The following is a 20,206-nucleotide window of genomic DNA, read 5'->3' on the forward strand; positions in this document are numbered from 1 at the left end:
GGTTGTGGAAGTACGTGAATTCTGTTGTGTTGGGGTATAATAGACGCCAAGAGTCGCGTAGATTCAGTTTTCTTATGAGTTCCTGCAGCTCCATGCACAGATTTGGTACTGGGACTTGACCTTCCGGAGCAGACACGCAGTTGAAATCGCCTCCCAGCACAACATTGCTGTTGTTGCGTGGAAGGAGCGCACAAATATCTTCATTTAAGAACTGGCTTCTGGCTCTTTTGTTTTCTGTGTCTGACGGCGCATAGATATTGGCAAAGTAGGTCCCAGCTATTTTGATCGGTATTCCGCGGCCGTCAGTCAGGGTCTTGATATCGTCTGTGTCGATTCCATTCCTCACCATTACGGCAGTTCCAGTTCTTGTTTCTGCGTCTATGTTCGTGAAGACGTCGAATCCCGGTACTTGTTCCAAGTCCGTGGTGACGACTTCTTGTAACATAGCTACATCGGCAGCTCGGTGCTGCAGGAACTCCGTGAGGGCGTCTATCTTTACAACAGAATTCATTTTACTTATATTGCACGTGATGACGTTATAGCCAGAGCGTTGTTGCATTTAAGCGCTATGTGGAGGCGAGAGTTGAACTTGCTGCGGGCGGTCCGGCCGTAGAACTAGGTCCTCCGGTTCGGTGGCTTATTTCCGCGCATTTTCGGGCGAGATGCCCGACGCTCCCCCGTCGGATGTCTCCATTCTCTCGTCGTTTGAGCTTTGGATGCCGGTTGCGACTGCTCACTCGACTCTTTCGGTTCGTAGTCGGATTGTCTCAAGATGCGGGCGAGTTTCGTCACCTGCTGCTTGATGGCGATCACGCGTACCTCGGTGTACGATGTGGGCGTGGACTGTACGCTGGGCCCGGCCTGCTGGCTGTCGTGAATGACAGCCTCAGCTGACGGCTGGGCGGGCGCGGCGGCGCGCGGCACCTTCACCCGCCGGGTGGCGGGGGACAAGCCGGGTGCTGGGGCTGCGTCGGTCTCCACGCTAACCACGGGACCACGGCGCTCCTTGATATTGCCTGTCTTGCGCATGGACTACTCAGTTTGTTTATTTTGCTTATTTTTTCATAGTTCCACACTTCTTCCTATTTTCTCGATCGATCTGTGTTCAGTTTTTCAAAGCCTATCCACTGTGCCAACTTATAACTAAATCTGACGGGGGTGCGATGGGGAGGTTTCCTTGTCAGTGAAATGTCCTGAGTGCTTTATGTATGTGTCGGTCTTCCCCACGTGCAGCTGGAGCAGAGAGGCCAAGTGTTTGGCCAGTTTATACGTCGGTGAGCCAGGAGTGCAACACTCGGTCTTAGTGGATCGTTGTTCTTATGGATCTTACGTAATCCATACACCAGTAAAATCATCAGACGAACGTCGGCCGAAGAACCCGAGACAGAAGCAAATAGGCAGTTTGTCAACAAGTGGCCACGAAAGAAGTAGTAGTAGATCTCTTTTTACAAGAATATATGACATGTAGAAGTATTTACAAATTTAGTTCAATTAAAATAAGCTAATTCGTATACTCATATATTTACAGACTTCTAGTTAGAGACAATCTATAGATTTACCTCTGGTATACAATACTTTTTATACAAATAACTTATTAAATAATGTAATGTCACGTTGCTCACTCATATCTCACTCGTAGTCACTGCACACACTATACACACATCGTATCATAACACCACTCACTACACACACACACACACACACACACACACACACACACACACACACTGGTGATCTCTGGGCCATTTTCTGCACCACAACTTTCCATTTGCTATCCTGAAAAACTGTGTCAGCATCCCTCCGTAATGAGTGAGATATTGAGCTTAGGAAGAGGAAGAGGTGTTAGTATTGTGCTATGCATAGCTTGGCGGTAAGTATTTCTAAAAAAGAAAAAAAGAAGAAAAAAACATAAAGGATGTTATATGGAATGATGGATATTTTATAATCATTATTATTATTATTTATTTGTATAACTTTTTTATGAAATCCCTACTCTGTTTTAGTTAAGTAATCCTTCAATGTATAAAATGTATTGCAGCACAGATACTTTTTAGCTGTCTTTTTAAATAAGTGTATTTTTGCAATTCCTCTAATCTCTTTTGGTAATTAATGGTATAGTTTTATTCCTTGGTAGAAAATGCTGTTTTGAGTTTTATTTTTATTTTTTCTTGGTAAATGTAAGTTGGGTCTATCTCTTGTTGGATGGTCATGGACAGAGCCGTTTGTGCAGTAATTACCAATGTTATTTTTGATGTATACAACTGACTCGTAAATGTATTCATATGGAGTTAAAATCTCCAGTGTTCTGTAAAGATCTTTACAGTGGGCTCGACTAGTATTTTTTGTTATTATTCTCATGGCTCTTTTCAGGAGTTTGATTGCGTTCATATTCTGTGCATTTTTTCCCCAAAAAAGAATTCCATAGCTAAGAATTGAGTGTACATATGAATAATATGTAACTAAAAGACACTGCATGTGACATACTGATGATAGGATTCTAAGAGCATAACATGCTGATGACATTCTGTTTGCAAGTACCTTTGAGAGTTCACACCACTTCAACTGAGAATCAATATTCATTCCTAGAAATTTTGCATTTGTTACACAGTCTACATTTAATTTAACATTGTCATTTTTCCTCTTCAAACTGAAATTCATGGCAATAGTATTCTTTATGCTCAATCTCATTTTATTACTTATTGCCCAATCATAAACTTCCTTGACAGTTTCGCCGGCCGCGGTGGTCTCGCGGTTCTAGGTACTCAGTCCGGAACCGCGCGACTGCTACGGTCGCAGGTTCGAATCCTGCCTCGGGCATGGATGTGTGTGATGTCCTTAGGTTAGTTAGGTTTAAGTAGTTCTAGGTTCTAGGCGACTGATGACCACAGATGTTAACTCCCATAGTGCTCAGAGCCATTTGAACCATTTGAACCTTGACAGTTTCATTTACTTTCTCGGCAAGGAGTTCTCTTGTTTTCTCAGTTACTATAATACTGCTGTCTTCAGTGAAGAGGATTTTTTCACCATGAGTAACACTACTGGGAAAGTCATTGATGTATGTCAGGAACAGTATTGGCCCTAATATGCTACCTAGCGGAACCCCTATATTAATGTATTTTGGTTCTTGTAAGTGTTTTACTAAATGTTTAGATCTATTGGAAGTATGTGTTATCTGTACTCTTTGTACCCTATCTGTTAGGTATGATCGAAATCAGTCGTTAGCTACCCCTCTTATTCCTAATGCTTCTAATTTATTTAATAGAATCTTATGGTCGTCTGTATCAATCGCCTTAGAAAGATCGAAAAATATACCTGTGACACACTCACCTTTATCAAGAGCATCCAGTACAACTTTTGTGAATCCTACTATGGCTGACTCTGTATTTTTGCCACTCTGGAAACCAAACTGTGATTCGCTTAATAGATTGTATTTATTCAGGTAATTCATTAATCTGTCTTTCATAATTGCTTCTATTATTTTTGAGAATGCTGAGAGCAGGGAAATGGGCCAGTAATTTTCTATGTCTTCTGCATTACCCTTCTAAAACAAAGGTACAACTCTTGCCTGCTTTAACTGCTCTGAAAATGTCCCTGATGTGACGGATTCATTTATTACATTTGTTAAGGGGCCTTGTATAATCTCCTTGCATTATTTGAGTACATACATTGGTACTTCATCTAAGACTACTGACTTTTTATTTTTTAGTTTTTGAGTTGTTTTACTGACTTCATTCTCTGTGGTTGGAAGTAACATCATTGTATTTATTGCAACATTATTTGCAGGTGTTATATAAGCCTTAACAATTTTCTATTAAGCCTCTACAGGGAGGAGATTTGCAGATTGTACGGACGCCTTCACCAACATCGGAAGAAGAAAGCGCGATTGATGTCCTCCCTCGCCTTCCTTTTTCGGTGCAGAGATGAAGATGCTACACTGAAATTCTTGAAATGTACGCGCCTATTCACCACCGCCCAAGCACATCGTATCTGTGACGGAATGGAATGAGCTTTTCTTCGTGAGTGAATTCATATACCACGCAGAGACTTGGCATGAACGGATCAGGAATTTTAGATATGTTCTATCAACCAAGTAGCACAGTGCATGGAGACGACTGGGACAGGATCGACAGCATCACTCACAGGAGCATGCAGAACGAACTCGAGCGCTGCACTGAGCGACAGAAGAAGAAGTTTGAAAGATGCCGGAAGCAGGCTGACAAGGCAATTCCTGACATGTAACGCATAGTGGTCAACCTCACTAAACGACAATTGACCGAAGAGGAGGTGTCTGTTCTTCAAAAAGGAGGGAATTTCGCTACCATCCCGTGAACTATAGCTATGGAGGACATCATTGTTGACACCGAAGCGGCCATTCGGACCCTTCCTTGTGAAAGGGCAGAGGAAATACGCACTGAAACAGCCAGGACACTGCGTCGAGCTAAACCACCAGCTTGCAGTCTGAAGAAAGAAGAGGTACAAGCTATTAAGAATCTCAGCGTCGACAAGAGTATATTGGTACTGCCTGCTGAAAAGGGGAATGCGACCCCCATAATGAAGACCGAAGATTATAAGCAAAAGATCCGAGACCTATTAGATCCGACGACGTACCGAAAAGTAAGCGCAGATCCGACGCAGCGTATCACACAGAATACGAATCGGTTAATCAAGGCGTCTTCTCTGCCGGCCGACATACAGAGAAACCTGCGCAACACAGAAGCCCTACCACCTCGGCTGTATGGATTATCTAAGACCCATAAGAACAACGTTCCACTGAGACCGATTGTTAGCGCTCCTGGCTCGCCGACGAATAAACTGGCCAAACACTTGGCCTCTCTGCTCCAGCTGCACATGGGGAAGACCGACACATACATAAAGCACACGGGACATTTTACTCAGATGCTGAAGAAAGTAAAACTTGCACTAAACGACATCCTGGTCAGCTCTGATATTGTTTCTTTGCTTCCGAAAGTGTTACTCAGTTACACTCTGGAGCACATCGGTTCCATTTTCCCACAAGACATCACAACGCTCTTCCATGCATGTCTTACCACGAGCTATTTCACGTGGAATGGCAATTTCTGCAAACAGCTATACGGCGTTACCATGGGTAGTCCTCTTAGTCCAATGGTGACCAACTTCTTCATGGAACATTTCGAAACACAGGCACTGGACTCGGCGACTTGCAAACGTAAGATGTGGTACAGATACGTCGATGATACTTTCGTTGTGTGGAGCCATGGTGAAGAACAGCTCGGTGGATTCCTAAGGCACTTGAACAGCCTCCAGGCCAACATAAAATTTACCATGGAAGTAGAAAAGGACAAAAAACTAACAGTTCTAGATGTGCTGGTCACAAGGGATGGCGAAAACCTGGGACATAGCGTGTACCGAAAACAGACACGCACCGACCGATACCTGCACAAACTATCAAACCACCACCCGAGCCAGAAAAGAGGACAGATTCATACGCTAGTAACGCGAGCAGGACGAATATGTGAGCCGCAGCACCTCAAACGCGAAATGCAACACATGGAAAATGTTCTGAGGAGCAAAGTGTACTCCACAAATTATATTAGAAGTGTAACAAAGGAAAACACTAGGCGAAGTAAGAAACCAGTAAAAGAAATGTTGGGTACGGCCTTTCTTCCACACACTCCCAGAGTGACGGATAGAATCGGCCGTATATTGCACAAACACGGCGTAAAAACAATTTTCAAACCGACAAAGAAGATCAAAGAATGTCTTAGACCGGCAAAGGACAAAAGAGACCCTCTTGCAATGTCGGGAATATACCACTTACCATACACATGCGGAAACGTTTATGTCTGAATGACTGGACGATGAATCAACACCAGGATCAACGAACATAAGCGACACTGCAGGTTGGGGCAGGTGGAGAAATCGGTGGTGGCAGAGCGCGCGCTAAGTGAGACCGACAATGTAATAAAATTCACCGACATGAAAGTTCTGGGTGTAGAGAAGCACTATCATACCCATTTGTTCAGAGAAGCTGTAGAAATACACAAACGCAGGAATAGCTTCAACAAGAAAGAAGAATGACTTAAGGTAAACGGATCTTGGCTTCCCGTACTGCAGCGAACGACCCACGCAGATAGCAAGAGGAGAACCGCGCCGAAAATGACTGCAGAGAAGACCTCAAACGTTGGCGAGCCAGGTACATATCGTCTGCGGCCGTGAACTCGGCTCTAGTTCACCACCGGCAATGCAGGGTAAAACTTTGACAATGCCAGTCACTCGTGCTGGCGAAACATCAGTAAAATTATCAGACGAACGTCGGCCGAAGAACCCAAGACAGAATCAAATAGGTAGTTTGTCAGTGTGAAAGTAGCTGTGAATGACATACTCCAACTGACAGTTTAGCTCAGCCTCTAAATAATAATACAGTGAACAGTAAATTTTGATAAGTGTCAACAGTTATAGCGTTTTTTTTCAAATTTTTGTTTTGCTGTGTAATGGAGAAATGCAGTGTTGGGTAAGTAACTATAGCAGTTGTCATTTATTAAACTATGACAAACAAAAAGGATGTTTCGGTATGCCATGGGTGCACACATTAGTCTTCGCTACTGGTCAATTTGTTACCACAACCACATTTTCTGCTTTCAAATTCATTATATATGCCAACTTACAAACAAATTTTCACTTAACCTTGACCAGAAACTGTGCTATAGATCAATCTGTTACCGCAACCAAGATTTTGGGTTTCCAGTCTGTACGTTTAGTCTAAAAAGGCCGAACAATCTATTGAAGACCTGTCTGAAAATAATTTAACTCTCTGAAAACTGAAAATGGAAGAAAGTGTCAAGTTAACAACCATTTTTCTTCACCATTGGTGTGTTTTATTGAAAAAGCATGTCTTTTTCAGAAGCTTTGTCAAGACTCATTCAAGAAACATAAATAATCAAATAAGAAACACCTCAAATTCTAACGGTAGAATAGCAGAAAATTTTTATCACAGGGCTACAAAGTGAAACCAGGACAGAAACCTAGTACATCCTGCAGGAAACAACTGACTGAAATTAAAAAAATTGATGAGTGTGGTGTTGAAGTTATATTAAATGCCAAAGATGAGATAGTGGATGATGCTGGATTATCACCTGATGTACTCCAGTAACAGAAAAGTACTGTCACTTGCAAGCTTAACGCTTCATTCAGTGAAACTGGATGTTTCTCTAGAAACTGCATGCCCTTGGTGAACATAGCAAGTTCTGCTATGGCAAATAAAAGCTAAAGAGAGTACCGTACATGAAAATGTAAAACGAAAAACTCAAACTGTTCTCGAATTTGATTAACGATCTGAGGAAAGAAATGATTAGGAAATGGGTGTGGGGGAATAATCTAAATATATGGACAAACTTGCTCATTTAATTAGAAGTGAATTACGCGCTACATCGCAAAACAAACAGATTAGGGTGCTGACAGATCCAGTTGCCCTAAACTGGTCTTGGAGTAATCGAGATTTTCAATGTCTCTGATTCTTCTGTTCATAAAGCTAAAACACTATTGAAAGAGCATAACTTGATCACAGATGGGAGGGGGGAGGGGAATTGAGTTGTGAAACTAATGAATTGGTAGAAATGTTTTGTAAGAATGATGAACAGTCCAGAATTTTGCATGGTATGAAGGATGTTTAGGAATAAATATATACGAGTGAAAACTATAGATTTTATATAATCTTCGTCAGATTGGAACATTCTGACTTAAAAACCCATATTTCAAAATTTTGTTCTCTGTGACCTAAGTGGTCTGTTTTGACTGGTGCCAGTAGGACACACGTACTCTGCATATGCACAATACCACAAAAGATTATTTTATTGATTCATGGGGCTGGTCTTGGAGGGAATAACCAAGAACTTACGTCATATTGTCTGTGAATGAGCAGGTAGGAGATGTATGGCGAGGCATTGTGACAAGCGTCCATCAAAACGGAAAGCACCCATACAATACCATAAAACGATCCAGTTTCGACTCTGTTAAAAACCTGCATATTACTGATTTTTAAATCATTTTCTTGAAAGAAAATTACACGAATACACTATTCTCTTTTACCTCAGAAGTGAGGGAACAGAGGAGGCAGTGGCATGAATGCCCCCTGGCCCCGATGTGCTGGCACCCTTGATCAAACGAAAATCTTATAATTTTTTACAATCACAATTTGAGGACATTGATGTACAGTATTGTGTCAATATTTGGGTACTGGAGCCCAGTTGGGAAGTTCATCGATAAGTTAGTGGGGCAGCTGAACAAGTTAATACCCCAGTCATACATAGCCAAGTCACAAGTCTTATTTTTTAGAACTTTAAACGGAATGACCTCTTCAAACACAGTATTCATTTCAATGGATTTCGGTGAAAACTATACTTACATAATTCAAGTGGTTCAAGGTTACCAAAGCGTGGAGCGAACTGCCTCCGGCTACAACACATATGGTATACATACATTTATAAAAAAATTCCAGTACAATGATTCTTGACATTTGTGGATACTTCTAGAATGTACTCGAACCGAATATAGAAATTAAAATTTTACAAATGAGGCGAGTTTGGAAATCACAACCCTCAATGCAACAGTCTAGTATCATAACCACTACTCCATTGTTAACGTGCTGCAGAACTTCTTCTGCGACACTGCTCCATCCTTAAGCGAACAGCATCTCGGAGTTACGTCCTCCTAGTCCGGGAACGATTCATCATTCCTACATACTCCGACTCCCGATGACTGATGTTCACCCTGGCGGTGATTTTCTTATAACTTCCTTTGTTGATACGCTCTTCGACACCTTTCCGCTTGTTGCCTGTCGCTGGAGCTTCGAATTTACCCTGGGTTGCAGGATCCTTAAAGGGCTTCGTTCAAGGGACGTGGACCGAATCTCTGATCTTTCGTCATCTTGTGTCGGTGTCGAAATCTTCAACTTCGTAAGTAACACCAGACAACTGTTTCACAACCTTATAAGGTCCAAAGTAGCGCCTGCGAAGCCTCTCAGAGAGACCAACCTTCCGAAGAGGAGTGGAGATCCAGATGAGGTCACCAGACTGGTAGACAACAGGGCGGTAGCTCGCGTCATACCTTCGGCGATAGTTTTCTTGAGCCTGCAGCGTGCGGAGTCGAGCTAACTGCCGAGCTTCCTCAACTCTGGTTAACTCCTTGCCGATGTAGTCGTCGTCCACATCAGGATGTAACGGAAACACAGTGGCCGTTGTTGTAGTCGCCTCACGCACATGCACCAGGAAAAATGGCGTAAATTCCTATGGTGTCTTGTTTGGCGGTGTTGTAGGCAAACGTCACGAAAGGTAGCACCTCATCCCAGTTGCTCTGCTCAACACTGACGAACATTGATAGCATGACGGCCAAGGTCTTACTTATTAAGGTATTCAGTAAGCCGGTTAGTTTGTGCATGGTGGGCAGTCGTCATGTGACGAGTAATGTAGCACCGACGGCTTATCTCTGTCACAAGATTCGATTGAAAAACTTTTCCTCGACCCGTAATTAACGACCTTGAAGCACCGTGTTTTCATACAGTGTCTTCCACGATGAATTTGGCTACCTCGAATGCTTCAGCTGCTCTGAGGAGGTCAATCCCAACATGGTGGAAAGGTTTTTCGGCTGGTGGAATTGGTATGAGTCGGCCAGTTGGTTTCTAAGGAACTGCCTTTCTCCCCTGGCACTCTCGACAGGGCGACACGTAGCGACGGACATTGGTAAATAAACCTGGCCAGAAAAATCTCTTGCGGATCCTATCGTATGTCTTAATAAGTCCTAAATGTCCGGCCTCAGGTGATTCATGGAATTTCAGTAGAACACCTAAGCACATGTGTTTAGGAGTCACTGGTACCCACCTCTTTCTAAACGGATCAATGTTTTTCTTGCAAAGTAATCCATTAACTACCTCAAATTAGCCTTCCACATCCTCTGATCGATTTAAGGCAAGCACAATTTGAGATATCTTGGCGTCCTTCTTCTGCTCAGCAGAGAGATCCTGGAGCGCAGCGAGACAGTCACCAACTTCATCAAAGTCTTGATGGACTTGCACAGGGTCTCTTGAGAGACAGTCGGAATCTTGGTGTTTTCTTCCACTTTTGTACACTATGGTAATGTCGTACTCTTGGAGACGTAGTGCCCACCTGGCGAGTCGTCCTGTTGGATCCTTAAGAACTGTCAACCAAAAAAGTGAATGATGGTATGTAACAACTGCGAATGGCCTTCCATAGACATACTGTCAAAATTTGCACATGTCCCAGATCACTGTAAGACATTCTCTTTCTTCAGTTAAGTAGTGTCTCTCAGCTTTTGTAAGTGTCTTAGAAGCATAAGCTATAACCTCTTCTCCATCCGAAATTTGCACCAGAACAGCACCGATCCCATACCCACTGGCATCTGTGTGTAGTTCTGTAGGTGCTCTCTCATCACACAGACCAAGTACAGGGTCAGTCGTCAGAGTTTGTTGCAGCACACCGAAAGAATCTTGGTGAGCACCATCCCAGATAAATTTAGCATCGGCTTTTAACAACACTTGGAGTGGCCTGGCTTTGATACAAAAGTCTTTGATAAAACTACAGTAATAAGAACACAATCCGAGGAAGCTTCTGGGGCATTACACAAACCAAACGGCATTACCTTAAACTCATACAGGCCTGCAGGGGTGATGAATGCAGTTTTCTTACGATCAGACTCATCTACTACGATTTCCCAGTATCCCGAGTACATGTGCATGGTTGAGAAAAACTTATCCCCTTTCAGACAATCTAGTGTATCGTCAATTCGTGGAAGAGGATAAACTTTTAGTTATCTTATTAAGCTTCCTGTAATAAACACAAAAACGTCAACTGCTATCCTTCTTCCTGACGAGCACTTCTGGTGAAGACCATGGTCTCTACGAAGGCTGAATGACGTCATTCTTCATCATTTTCTCTACCTCTCCGATAATTATTCGACGTTCTGTTGCTGACACATGGTATGCTCTCTGGCTTATTGGTTCCGGTGCTAATCCGGTGCTTCACCGTCGATTTGTCTAATTTGCTCATCACCTGTGGATTGAAGCATTCAGAGAACTCTTGAAGAATGGCAAGAAGCTTATTCTGTTGTTCCTTGATGAAATCTGGTGATAGTCGAGCTATAAGATTTTGTCTCGTAGTGGTAGCGCTAATTTTGCCCACAGACTCAGCATGAGAAATTTCTATGACGCTCAGCTGTTCGGCAATTAACAGCTCAGCGTTTGCTATGCACATGTAGCTTGGAAGGGTCTGCAGTTCTCGGCGACAGTTAGCTATACACAATTCACCAAATCTGTTCTTAAACGAGACAACGGAGGCTGCGATGACCAAGTTATTCTTCAGTGGTATGCTTCTCTCACATTCCACTACAAGATCCATGGGTTGATGCATGGCAAGAGAAATGACACTTACCCTTCTAGCGCTGACTGCAGGAATGATCACTTCATCCAGCACACATAGTGTGCACACACTCTGATGCACAGTATCTCATCTCGTCTAGCACAATCTTTGAGTGACCACAATTTATAATTGCCTAAGAAGCTTTCAAAAAGTCCCACTCTTGTAAGACGATAAATTGTAAGGGCTGTGTATGGCCACTTATTCCCACACGAATGACACCTCTTCCTGTAGGTTTTACATATTTCCCATTAGCCACCTTCAGCAGAGATGTTTTGTTGTCGGCAAATACGGTTTTCTGCAATTGGCGACGGTACTTCTCCGAAATGACTGAATATGATGGTCCAAAGTCCACAAGAGGTTGAGCTGGTCGGCTATTCATGAGGATATTGACGTAGTTTCCTATCATTTTTGTAGTGATCAATGGCAGAAGATTTTTCTCTTCGGCGGTCTCACCTCCAAGGAAGGTCGCACCGTTTAGTATTCCAGTTTGCGGCGACTAGGTGATCGGCTGGCGCTCTTAATCGGCGATGGAGACCTTGATCGGTGTGTTGGGGAGCGCCCTCTCCAGCGGCTAGCTTGCGGCGATGGTCACCTACGTCGTCCCGCAGCCACATCTTCTTGTTCATCTTCGTCGTCCCGGAGTTGGCGTCGGCTAAGATCGGTCTGCTGTCTTCTGGCGCTGGCGTCATCAAATATCCATATGTCTCGGTCGTTCGCAGTCGAAACCTACTGGTTGGTTATCCTGGGTCCTCTAGACGTCAGTCTTCTTTGGTGCCCAAACAGGTTCCTTATGCGGCATTGTAGGAATGTAACTTTTCCTGGGTCTCGACTTTTTCACCGTTTTAAATGGAAATGAAGGACGAGAGATTGGGTTCAATGTACTATCATTTCTGTACAATCAAAGGAGCATCAGGGGTAGTTAGGAATGTGCTGTGCATAATCCGATAATGTTGGAAATCAATATGTTGGAATGTTATAGTGTCCTCTTAGCAATTTCTTTCTAGGTATATTAACTTTGCATTATAGAGCAGAGGATTCAGACAGTATTTCTTAATGAAAAAGAACCTGAACTAATTCTCTAATAATTAGCTTATTTGAATTAGATTCAAATGGAGTATGACTCCTGCATGGAAATATAGTTCAGTTCTTTTCCAATCAATGGTGTGTGTCACGACTTACATTCACATTGTGAGAAGGCGACATTGGAACAAGAATGGCTAAATAAGGTTTTAAATTGATTACCACAAGGCTGTGCTGAAGTGCTACTGGGAGTCTGAAAATAAATAAATGCAACTGAAATACCAAAATTTTTAGTCATCCGTCATCCACCTGTTCAAATAATTACCTACATTTGGAATAAATTTGAAGCTAATAGTCCTGTTACTGATGTGAATAAGTGAAGATACAGGAGAAAACAAAAGAACTAAATTCAGCTACCAGTGTTGTATTCCACCAATTTACACAAACACTGAAAAATCTGTGAATCAGCATGCACACAAATGTGGAGTATGGCAATCAGAAGAAACAACCAACTGTAAAAGGTGTAAAATGAATTGCTCATTTCAAAACTACTTACTGTTATGAACAAGCACAGCCTGGACTAAATGTTTCAGTATTGTGGTTAGTGTGGAAATCTAAATCACAAGGATGAAGGGTTTTAAAGAAATAATAAAAGTGGTATGTCTGATGAGGTGTAAACTATCATAAATATGTGATCTCTGATCTTGTAGACACACACATTCTTGTGGGTATTGAAGTGCATCTGACAGGGGATCACTATGTTGTTCATCATCACATGGTTTCATTGACCAGTTGTTTAAATGTACTGTAACTGGTGAGGTGTATCTTAATATGCTCCAAATATTGATTTTTCTCCATTATTCCATCACTTTTAGGAGACGAGAAATTTTATCTATAACAAGATGATGATGATAATGATGCACACTGCTAACATTGACTCACATCAATGGATAGATAAAAAATGCCTTTTGCCTGCCACACACTACAGGCCTCACATCCACATTTCTAACAATGGAAGATCATGTCTGAAATTTCTTAACAACTGCAAACTACAGTGAAGGTTCTACAAGAGAGCATTGAAGCATCATGTGCAGTCATCACAGCACACACATTGACACGTGTAGTTGGTATAGCATTTAGTGGCACTGGCACTTTAGTGCTTAATGATAACTTTGGGGACCCAGAATGACTCATGGATGGAATCTAGTCATACTGTTCCAAGGATAGTGAATGTGAAAGAGTGAATACTTCTTTATACCCTTTGGCAAAGCAAACTTCTCAAACTGCACTATCATCTTTCCTCTTTGAGAGTATCATAAAAGAGAATCTATCATTTATCCTGATCTAAGTTAGGCATAAAGTAAAGTTCTAAGAAAATATTTACTTACATACTTTGGGCACTTCTAATAAAGGACAGACGAAAGAAGACCAAACATATATGTAAGCTTTCCATGTATACAGTTTAGGCAACAACACCCACCAGGGCTGTTTCCCCACAAGTAAATAGTTCTCAAATTTATTTTTACTGTATTAGTACTAATTTTAGGAATTCAGATCTACTCATTCCAAAGTTCAGGAAACTAAACTATAAAGCAAAATATATATTTCAACACACTACTCACTTTTTTTTACACAATAATGATGATAGTGCATATTCTTATCTAAATCCCAGTATTTCAGAGAAAGTATGAAAGTTACAACAATAACGCAGAGTCAGAGATAGAAGACGACAATTTGGCAGTGATGTTTGCAATTCTGGACATTAGTATTGATATCAAAGTTTTAAAACAGAGTAACAAATCTCTTCTAGAACTTGATAACCAGTACTATACACTTATTGTATCATAATTGTAAGTGGTATCTGTCAGTTTCATTCCAGCTACAATTAAGAATGGTATCAGTACAGTAATAATTACATATAAATAATATGGTAATGGGTAAGTTGTACCACAGGGCCAAAGCCACAAGCCCCGTCTAGTAGAATCTCTAATGTGATGACTGAGTAATGCTGCAATAAGTAACCATGAATATCTTTTCATCATAGAGTATTTCAGTACATAACCAACAACTACTCCTATTCCAAAAACTAATAATGGTATTGATGTGCAGTGCAGGAATGGACGAGACTTCAATTGTAAAGCATTCTGAAACAAAAATTTAGAGTTAAATTAATTTCATCTTCTAAATCAATGTGTATTTTAATAATTTACTTTTGTGGCAGTAAAAGTTATCAGAAACAGTGGCCAAATGTGGCGAGTGGTGCAAGTGTTGACACAGTATCTGAGCAGTCTGTGTGTGGTGAGCATGGTAGCACATTTTGAGGCAATAGACTTTGAATGTGAGACGATAATCAGTGCAAGATACATCTGTCGCACAATATGGGGGAATCATAAGAATTAGGGTTTCCAAAGTCAAAAGCATTTGAAAAACTGTGACAATGGGAATTTTTTCTCACTAACAAGCCCAATAATGTGTGAAGTCAATGGATAAAATCTTTAAAAAATGATACAACCAGTCCAGTCACAAGAAAACCATATCTATTACAAATGTTCCTGTTATTTATGCTATCACTGTTTAGGAATATAACAATATTATGGAAAGGATAGCCACTACCCACCATTAGTAGAGGTGCTGAGCCACAGGTAGCCACAACAAAAAGACTGTCACAAAATGAGCTTTTGGCCAACAAGGGCTTTGTTGAAAAGTCAACAGACAGACAGACAGACAGACAGACACACACACACACACACACACACACACACACACACACACACACACACACACACACACACACACACAGGTCATGTGTGTGCAAGTTGTGTTTGCGTGAGTGTGTTTGTGTGTCTGTTGTCTATCTTGACAAAGGCATTGTTGGCCAAAAGCTCATTTTGTGACAGTCTTTTTGTTGTGCCTATCCACAATTCAGCATTTCAACTATATGGATAGTACCAACTGTCCTTTTCATAATATTGTTACAGTCTATCCTAGATTTTCCATTGTTTGATTGCTTAGGAATGGTTAGCCATAATTTGTTTTTCCTTCACAAACTTCACTTTTCAAGCAATTTAAAAAAAAAATGGTTTTAACAAATAACACTTTCAGACTCAAAATTTATGTGCACACATTTGTAGAACATTTGCAACATTTATGACAATACTGGTACTGACTTTGTAGCAATCAAATCTGTATTACACACACAGAGCATTGCTCTCTGTCTGCTGGATTATTCATTATTATCAAACTTATTATATGGGGATAATTATTAACCTTTAACTTCCCAGCATGTTCATATGGACACAACTGCTGTATAGTTCTCTTCTCTCTTCATTGTCAGTTTAAAATATTTTTTTTGCAGTGGTAGTCACGTATTCTTGCCAGAGAGGGGCCATTCCGTGCCAAGTGGTCTAATATCGAGAAATGTTCCCACATGACCATCATGCATTTTGATGAAATTTTGTATGAACATTAGCACATGTTCTCAGTGAACACTGGTATAGCTTCAGTTTCAGAAATTCAATACTTACAGAGATATAGTCACTTGTTTGAAACCATAGCTTCCAATAGTGCATCCTTGAATTTTCAGCAACTTTGAGATGAGATATCTCTGTAAGTATTTGCATGAAAGAAACAAAACTTGGCCATCGTACACAACTTTTAGAGCTCTTTAAAGTAAAATATTAAGAAAAGGATTTCTGAGCAAATTTCATATACATAATTTGAAGCAAAGTTGGGCATTAAAATAGCTGTTTAAAAAAATGCTAACTTCAGTTTTTTATGTCTCCAAAAGTAATTGTGGGATGTACATGAAACTTTGCTCACCATAACTCACCAACACAAGGTCTTAGAACAAAAAATTTCATTCTCCTATTGCTTACCATTATTTCACAAATCTAGGGTGAAGTTGAAGATTTTTCAAAAAGTGCTAAAATGGGTATTTTTAGTCAAATTTTTCAAAAAAGTGTTTTCTCCAAACTCTTTTAAACTATGGTCATTAGAAAGAGCATATTCTAAACTATTTACAAAAGTTGATTTGGTTTTGCTATGCAAACACATAAGGCCCTAAAAAGTAGCATCATCAAAGAGGCGCACTGGAAGTTTGAACACATTTTTCTGGCACTCAAATTATACATGAAACGTTTTATTATGCCTAATAAATGTTTATTAGTGCTGTGAATAATTGAAATAAAAAGATCTGGTAAATAGGCAATGAGACTGTCAGAAAAAATTGAAAACTATGACAAGTAGCCCTTCTGCTTTTATCATAAGTGTTCATCTGCATACAACTCTTCTCATTTGTGTAAAAAAAAAAAAGAAGAGATCATAAAGAATTCAATGAATAATAGCTTCATATTTTTTGTAATTCTCAAAATTGTAAATATTTACAAGTGGAAAATGAAGACCTAATTTTTGGATTCAATTGTATAAAACATTTTTCCAAAAAAGAATTGTTTTGCTTGAATCATGCATCAAGTGATGTAAATTTTCCAATCAATATTGCAGAGATTGTAATACCTAGGTGTTGTAACCTGTGAATTTTTGTCTTAAAGTTATTAGGGAAACATGTGAAATTGGTTCGTTAAACATCTAAGAGTTTTAATTTTGTATTTAACCACACTTAAATGTGTCCTACTACCTTGGTAAGTACGTAACCACTAGTTTCACAGAGAAAATTCACAAGATCACTGTTTACAGAAAATATGACGACGACAATTACTTTAAAAATCAGATTGTTTCATTATTGTGATCCTTGTTTGAACAATCAGTATTTCAGTGGTGTGTTTACAGCATAGTGAGTGGGTTCTCTTGACTGAGTGTGGCTTGTTAAGTGATTCTTAAGACCATCAAAGTTTGTAATTTTATTTACAAAAATATGTTTTGATTGTGTCTTTTATAGAATATATCTCTTATTAGATTTTTTTCATTGGTATTATACATCATGTATAATTTTATTCAGTAGCAATTTATCTGAAATTTAAGCAGGTTATAATTTTCATTTAGAGGCCAAATACATTATTTAGTTACTGATTAGTGATGGATGCAGAAGGGAACAGCATACCTTCCTGCTCAATTGGGCAAGGAGATAGTGGAACAAAGTGTCATGTCACTTTCTTTGTCAAAACACCTGCTTTAAAATGGTTTTCGGATTTTAGTGATGAGGAAAAAGAGTTGTTGGTCTGGTGTTCTGAAGCAAACTTGAACAATACCTCTCAAGTTTGCCTACACCATGAAGCCCTGTTATTGACACAATATGAGAGGTTAAAAAAAATGCTTCAATCCCTTTGGGAAGGTGAATCATAGTGTTAAGGCAGGAGTTCGCACTCTTGATACTGAAACAGCTAATAAGGCTTCTGATATGTTGAAGAAGCACCTTGTTAATAACATAAAGCCAGGTCAGAAAATTTGTCCGGCTTGCAGGACTACCTTAAATAAACACTTGGACAAAGCTTTATCAGCCTCATCATCACATTCTGATGAGGACTTTACACCAAAAGAATAATTAAATAGTAGCTTATTGTCTATCGGTATTTCACTCTGGAAGAGAACAGTAAGCTACAGAGATAAGCCCCAATATGTGAAGAAGAAAATTCAAAAGGCTCAAAATGTGATTAAAAACAGAATTGTAAATACAACAGGAGTAAACTGACAAATTGAAGATGCTAGTGAAATTAAAGAATGTGGAAACTGTGCCGACTATGCACATTTGCTGACTGAACTGAAAGCCAAGCTGCAAAATGCAATTCATAAAGAACAGATGCAAATTTTAACCTTGGCACCTGGTTGGACAGTCAGACAAACAGCAGCTCAGTTCGGCATGTCCAAAAGAATGGTGAAGAATGCTCGGAAGCTTAAGGCAGAGAAGGGCATTCTGGCACTTCCCAAAAATAGGCAAAGCAGGAAATTACCAGCAGAAGTTGCTAGTAGAGAGCAAAATTTTTTTGAAGATGATGAGAATAGTAGGGTGTACCCTGGAAAAAAAGATAGTATTTCAGTTAGAATTTTAGATAGAAAGACATACATGCAGAAAAGATTGTTACTTTGTAATTTACGGGAAATGTACGTTATCTATAAGAATATAAATTGTCCAGAAATAGGGTTCTCAAAGTTTTGTGAACTTAGACCCGTATGGTGTGTAATAGTAGGATGAGCTGGAATGCATGCAGTTTACATCTGTGCAATTCACCAAAATGTTAAGCTTATGCTTAGCGGAGCTGGTATACGTGAAAATTATAAGGAGATTCTTAGCAAGTTTGAACTCTAAACAGTGCATGCTACATCACTGTGAAAGGTGTCCTGGGCCCGAAGCTATAGCATCTGCATTGTCAGTTACTTCCTAGATCATGAGCCACAGGAAGTTATTGTGTTCAAGCAATGGATACATACCAATCGGGCCATACTGGACACGAAGCAAATGGTAGTGGATGAATTTATTGAAGATGTAAAAAACAAAATATGGAGTCTGTCATGCTATCATTACATTGACAAGCATCAAAGTTTGCATCTTAAAGGCCTTAAATGTCATCTGAAAGACGAAGAGATTGTTGTCCTAATGGATTTTGCAGAAAATTATACTTTTATCATTCAGGATGCTGTGCAAGGCTTCCACTGGGACAACAGTCAAGCAACAATTCATCCATTTGCTATCTACTTTCATCAAAATGAGAAAGTAGAATCTTTAAGTTTTTGCATTATCAGTGATTGTTTGCGGCATGACACTATTACAGTTCACGTTTTTATCAAGGAGCTCATCAAATATATAAAAGCACGGTTTGCACAGATATCCCACATTCATTATTTCAGTGATGGCTTCAGTGCTCAATATAAAAATTTCAAGAATTTCCTAAATTTGTGCTATCATACGAGTGATTTTGGAATGACAGCCGAATGGAATTTTTTTGCTGATAGTCACGGGAAATCACCTTGTGATGGGATTGGAGGTACAACAAAGTGGTTAGCAGCAAGAGCAAGCTTGCAACGTACACTTAATGGACAAATTCTTACTCCCCTAGATCTGTTTCACTTCTGCTCTGAAAACATCAATGGAATTAAATTTGTTTTCGTCAGTAAAGATAAAATTGAAAAAAATATTGTGTCACAAGAAGAGAGGTTTAAACTTGGACAAACTGTAGCAGGCACTAGAGAAAATCATCACTTTTTACCTAGTCATGAAACAACAATTCAGGTCAGATGAGTTTCAAATGATTGTTCATCTTTTCTAGCTAAAATGGGTCACAGTAATGAAGGAGGCATATTAATGTCTGCTCTCCAACCAGGACAATATTTTGCATGCATCTATGAAAACGTGTGGTGGATTGGGAATATCTGTGAGACCTCCACACAGCAAAGGGATACATTAATAAACTTTATGCTCCCACATGGCCCAGCAAATTCATTTTATTGGGCACCAAGAAGTGACAAGTGCTGGGTTCCAGAACACCACATTATTGTAGTTATTCCAGCTCCATCAGTAAATTCGTCTGGCCGGCAATACACCATTCCTCTTGATATCCATCAGAAAACTAATGTAGCATATCAAAAATTCAAATAGGTTCGAGGAAGCAATCTAAGGAACCCAAGAGTGCCTTCTAATTTTACACAGGGCACTTAAATAATTTTACTATCATGCTTGGGAACCTGTGTAAAGAAACAAGAAACCCACCCATGGCTGTTGTTGCTAAGCTATCGGGTGTGGCCCCTATGGCAATGGGAATGCTGGTTTTCTCAGGTGAAATGAAACGAGCAGTGGTTAAGTCACCATGGACCATAGCAACTCATTTATA

The 20,206-nt window shown here is 40.1% G+C and overlaps 1 protein-coding gene across 1 annotated transcript in view; it reads right to left on the reverse strand.

The window, feature by feature from the left end:
* Positions 1-12,292: 12,292 nt before the first annotated feature.
* The window catches only part of LOC126298255 (transmembrane protein 267), a 33,912-nt gene continuing 25,998 nt past the window's right edge, over positions 12,293-20,206 (reverse strand). Inside the window, exon 3 of the mRNA XM_049989558.1 lies at positions 12,293-14,572. Coding sequence (XP_049845515.1) covers positions 14,255-14,572 — 318 coding nt within the window. The 3' untranslated portion in view covers positions 12,293-14,254. The remainder of the gene's footprint in view (positions 14,573-20,206) is intronic.

Source organism: Schistocerca gregaria, chromosome X (genome assembly GCF_023897955.1).
Source record: "Schistocerca gregaria isolate iqSchGreg1 chromosome X, iqSchGreg1.2, whole genome shotgun sequence".
NCBI lineage: Eukaryota > Metazoa > Arthropoda > Insecta > Orthoptera > Acrididae > Schistocerca > Schistocerca gregaria.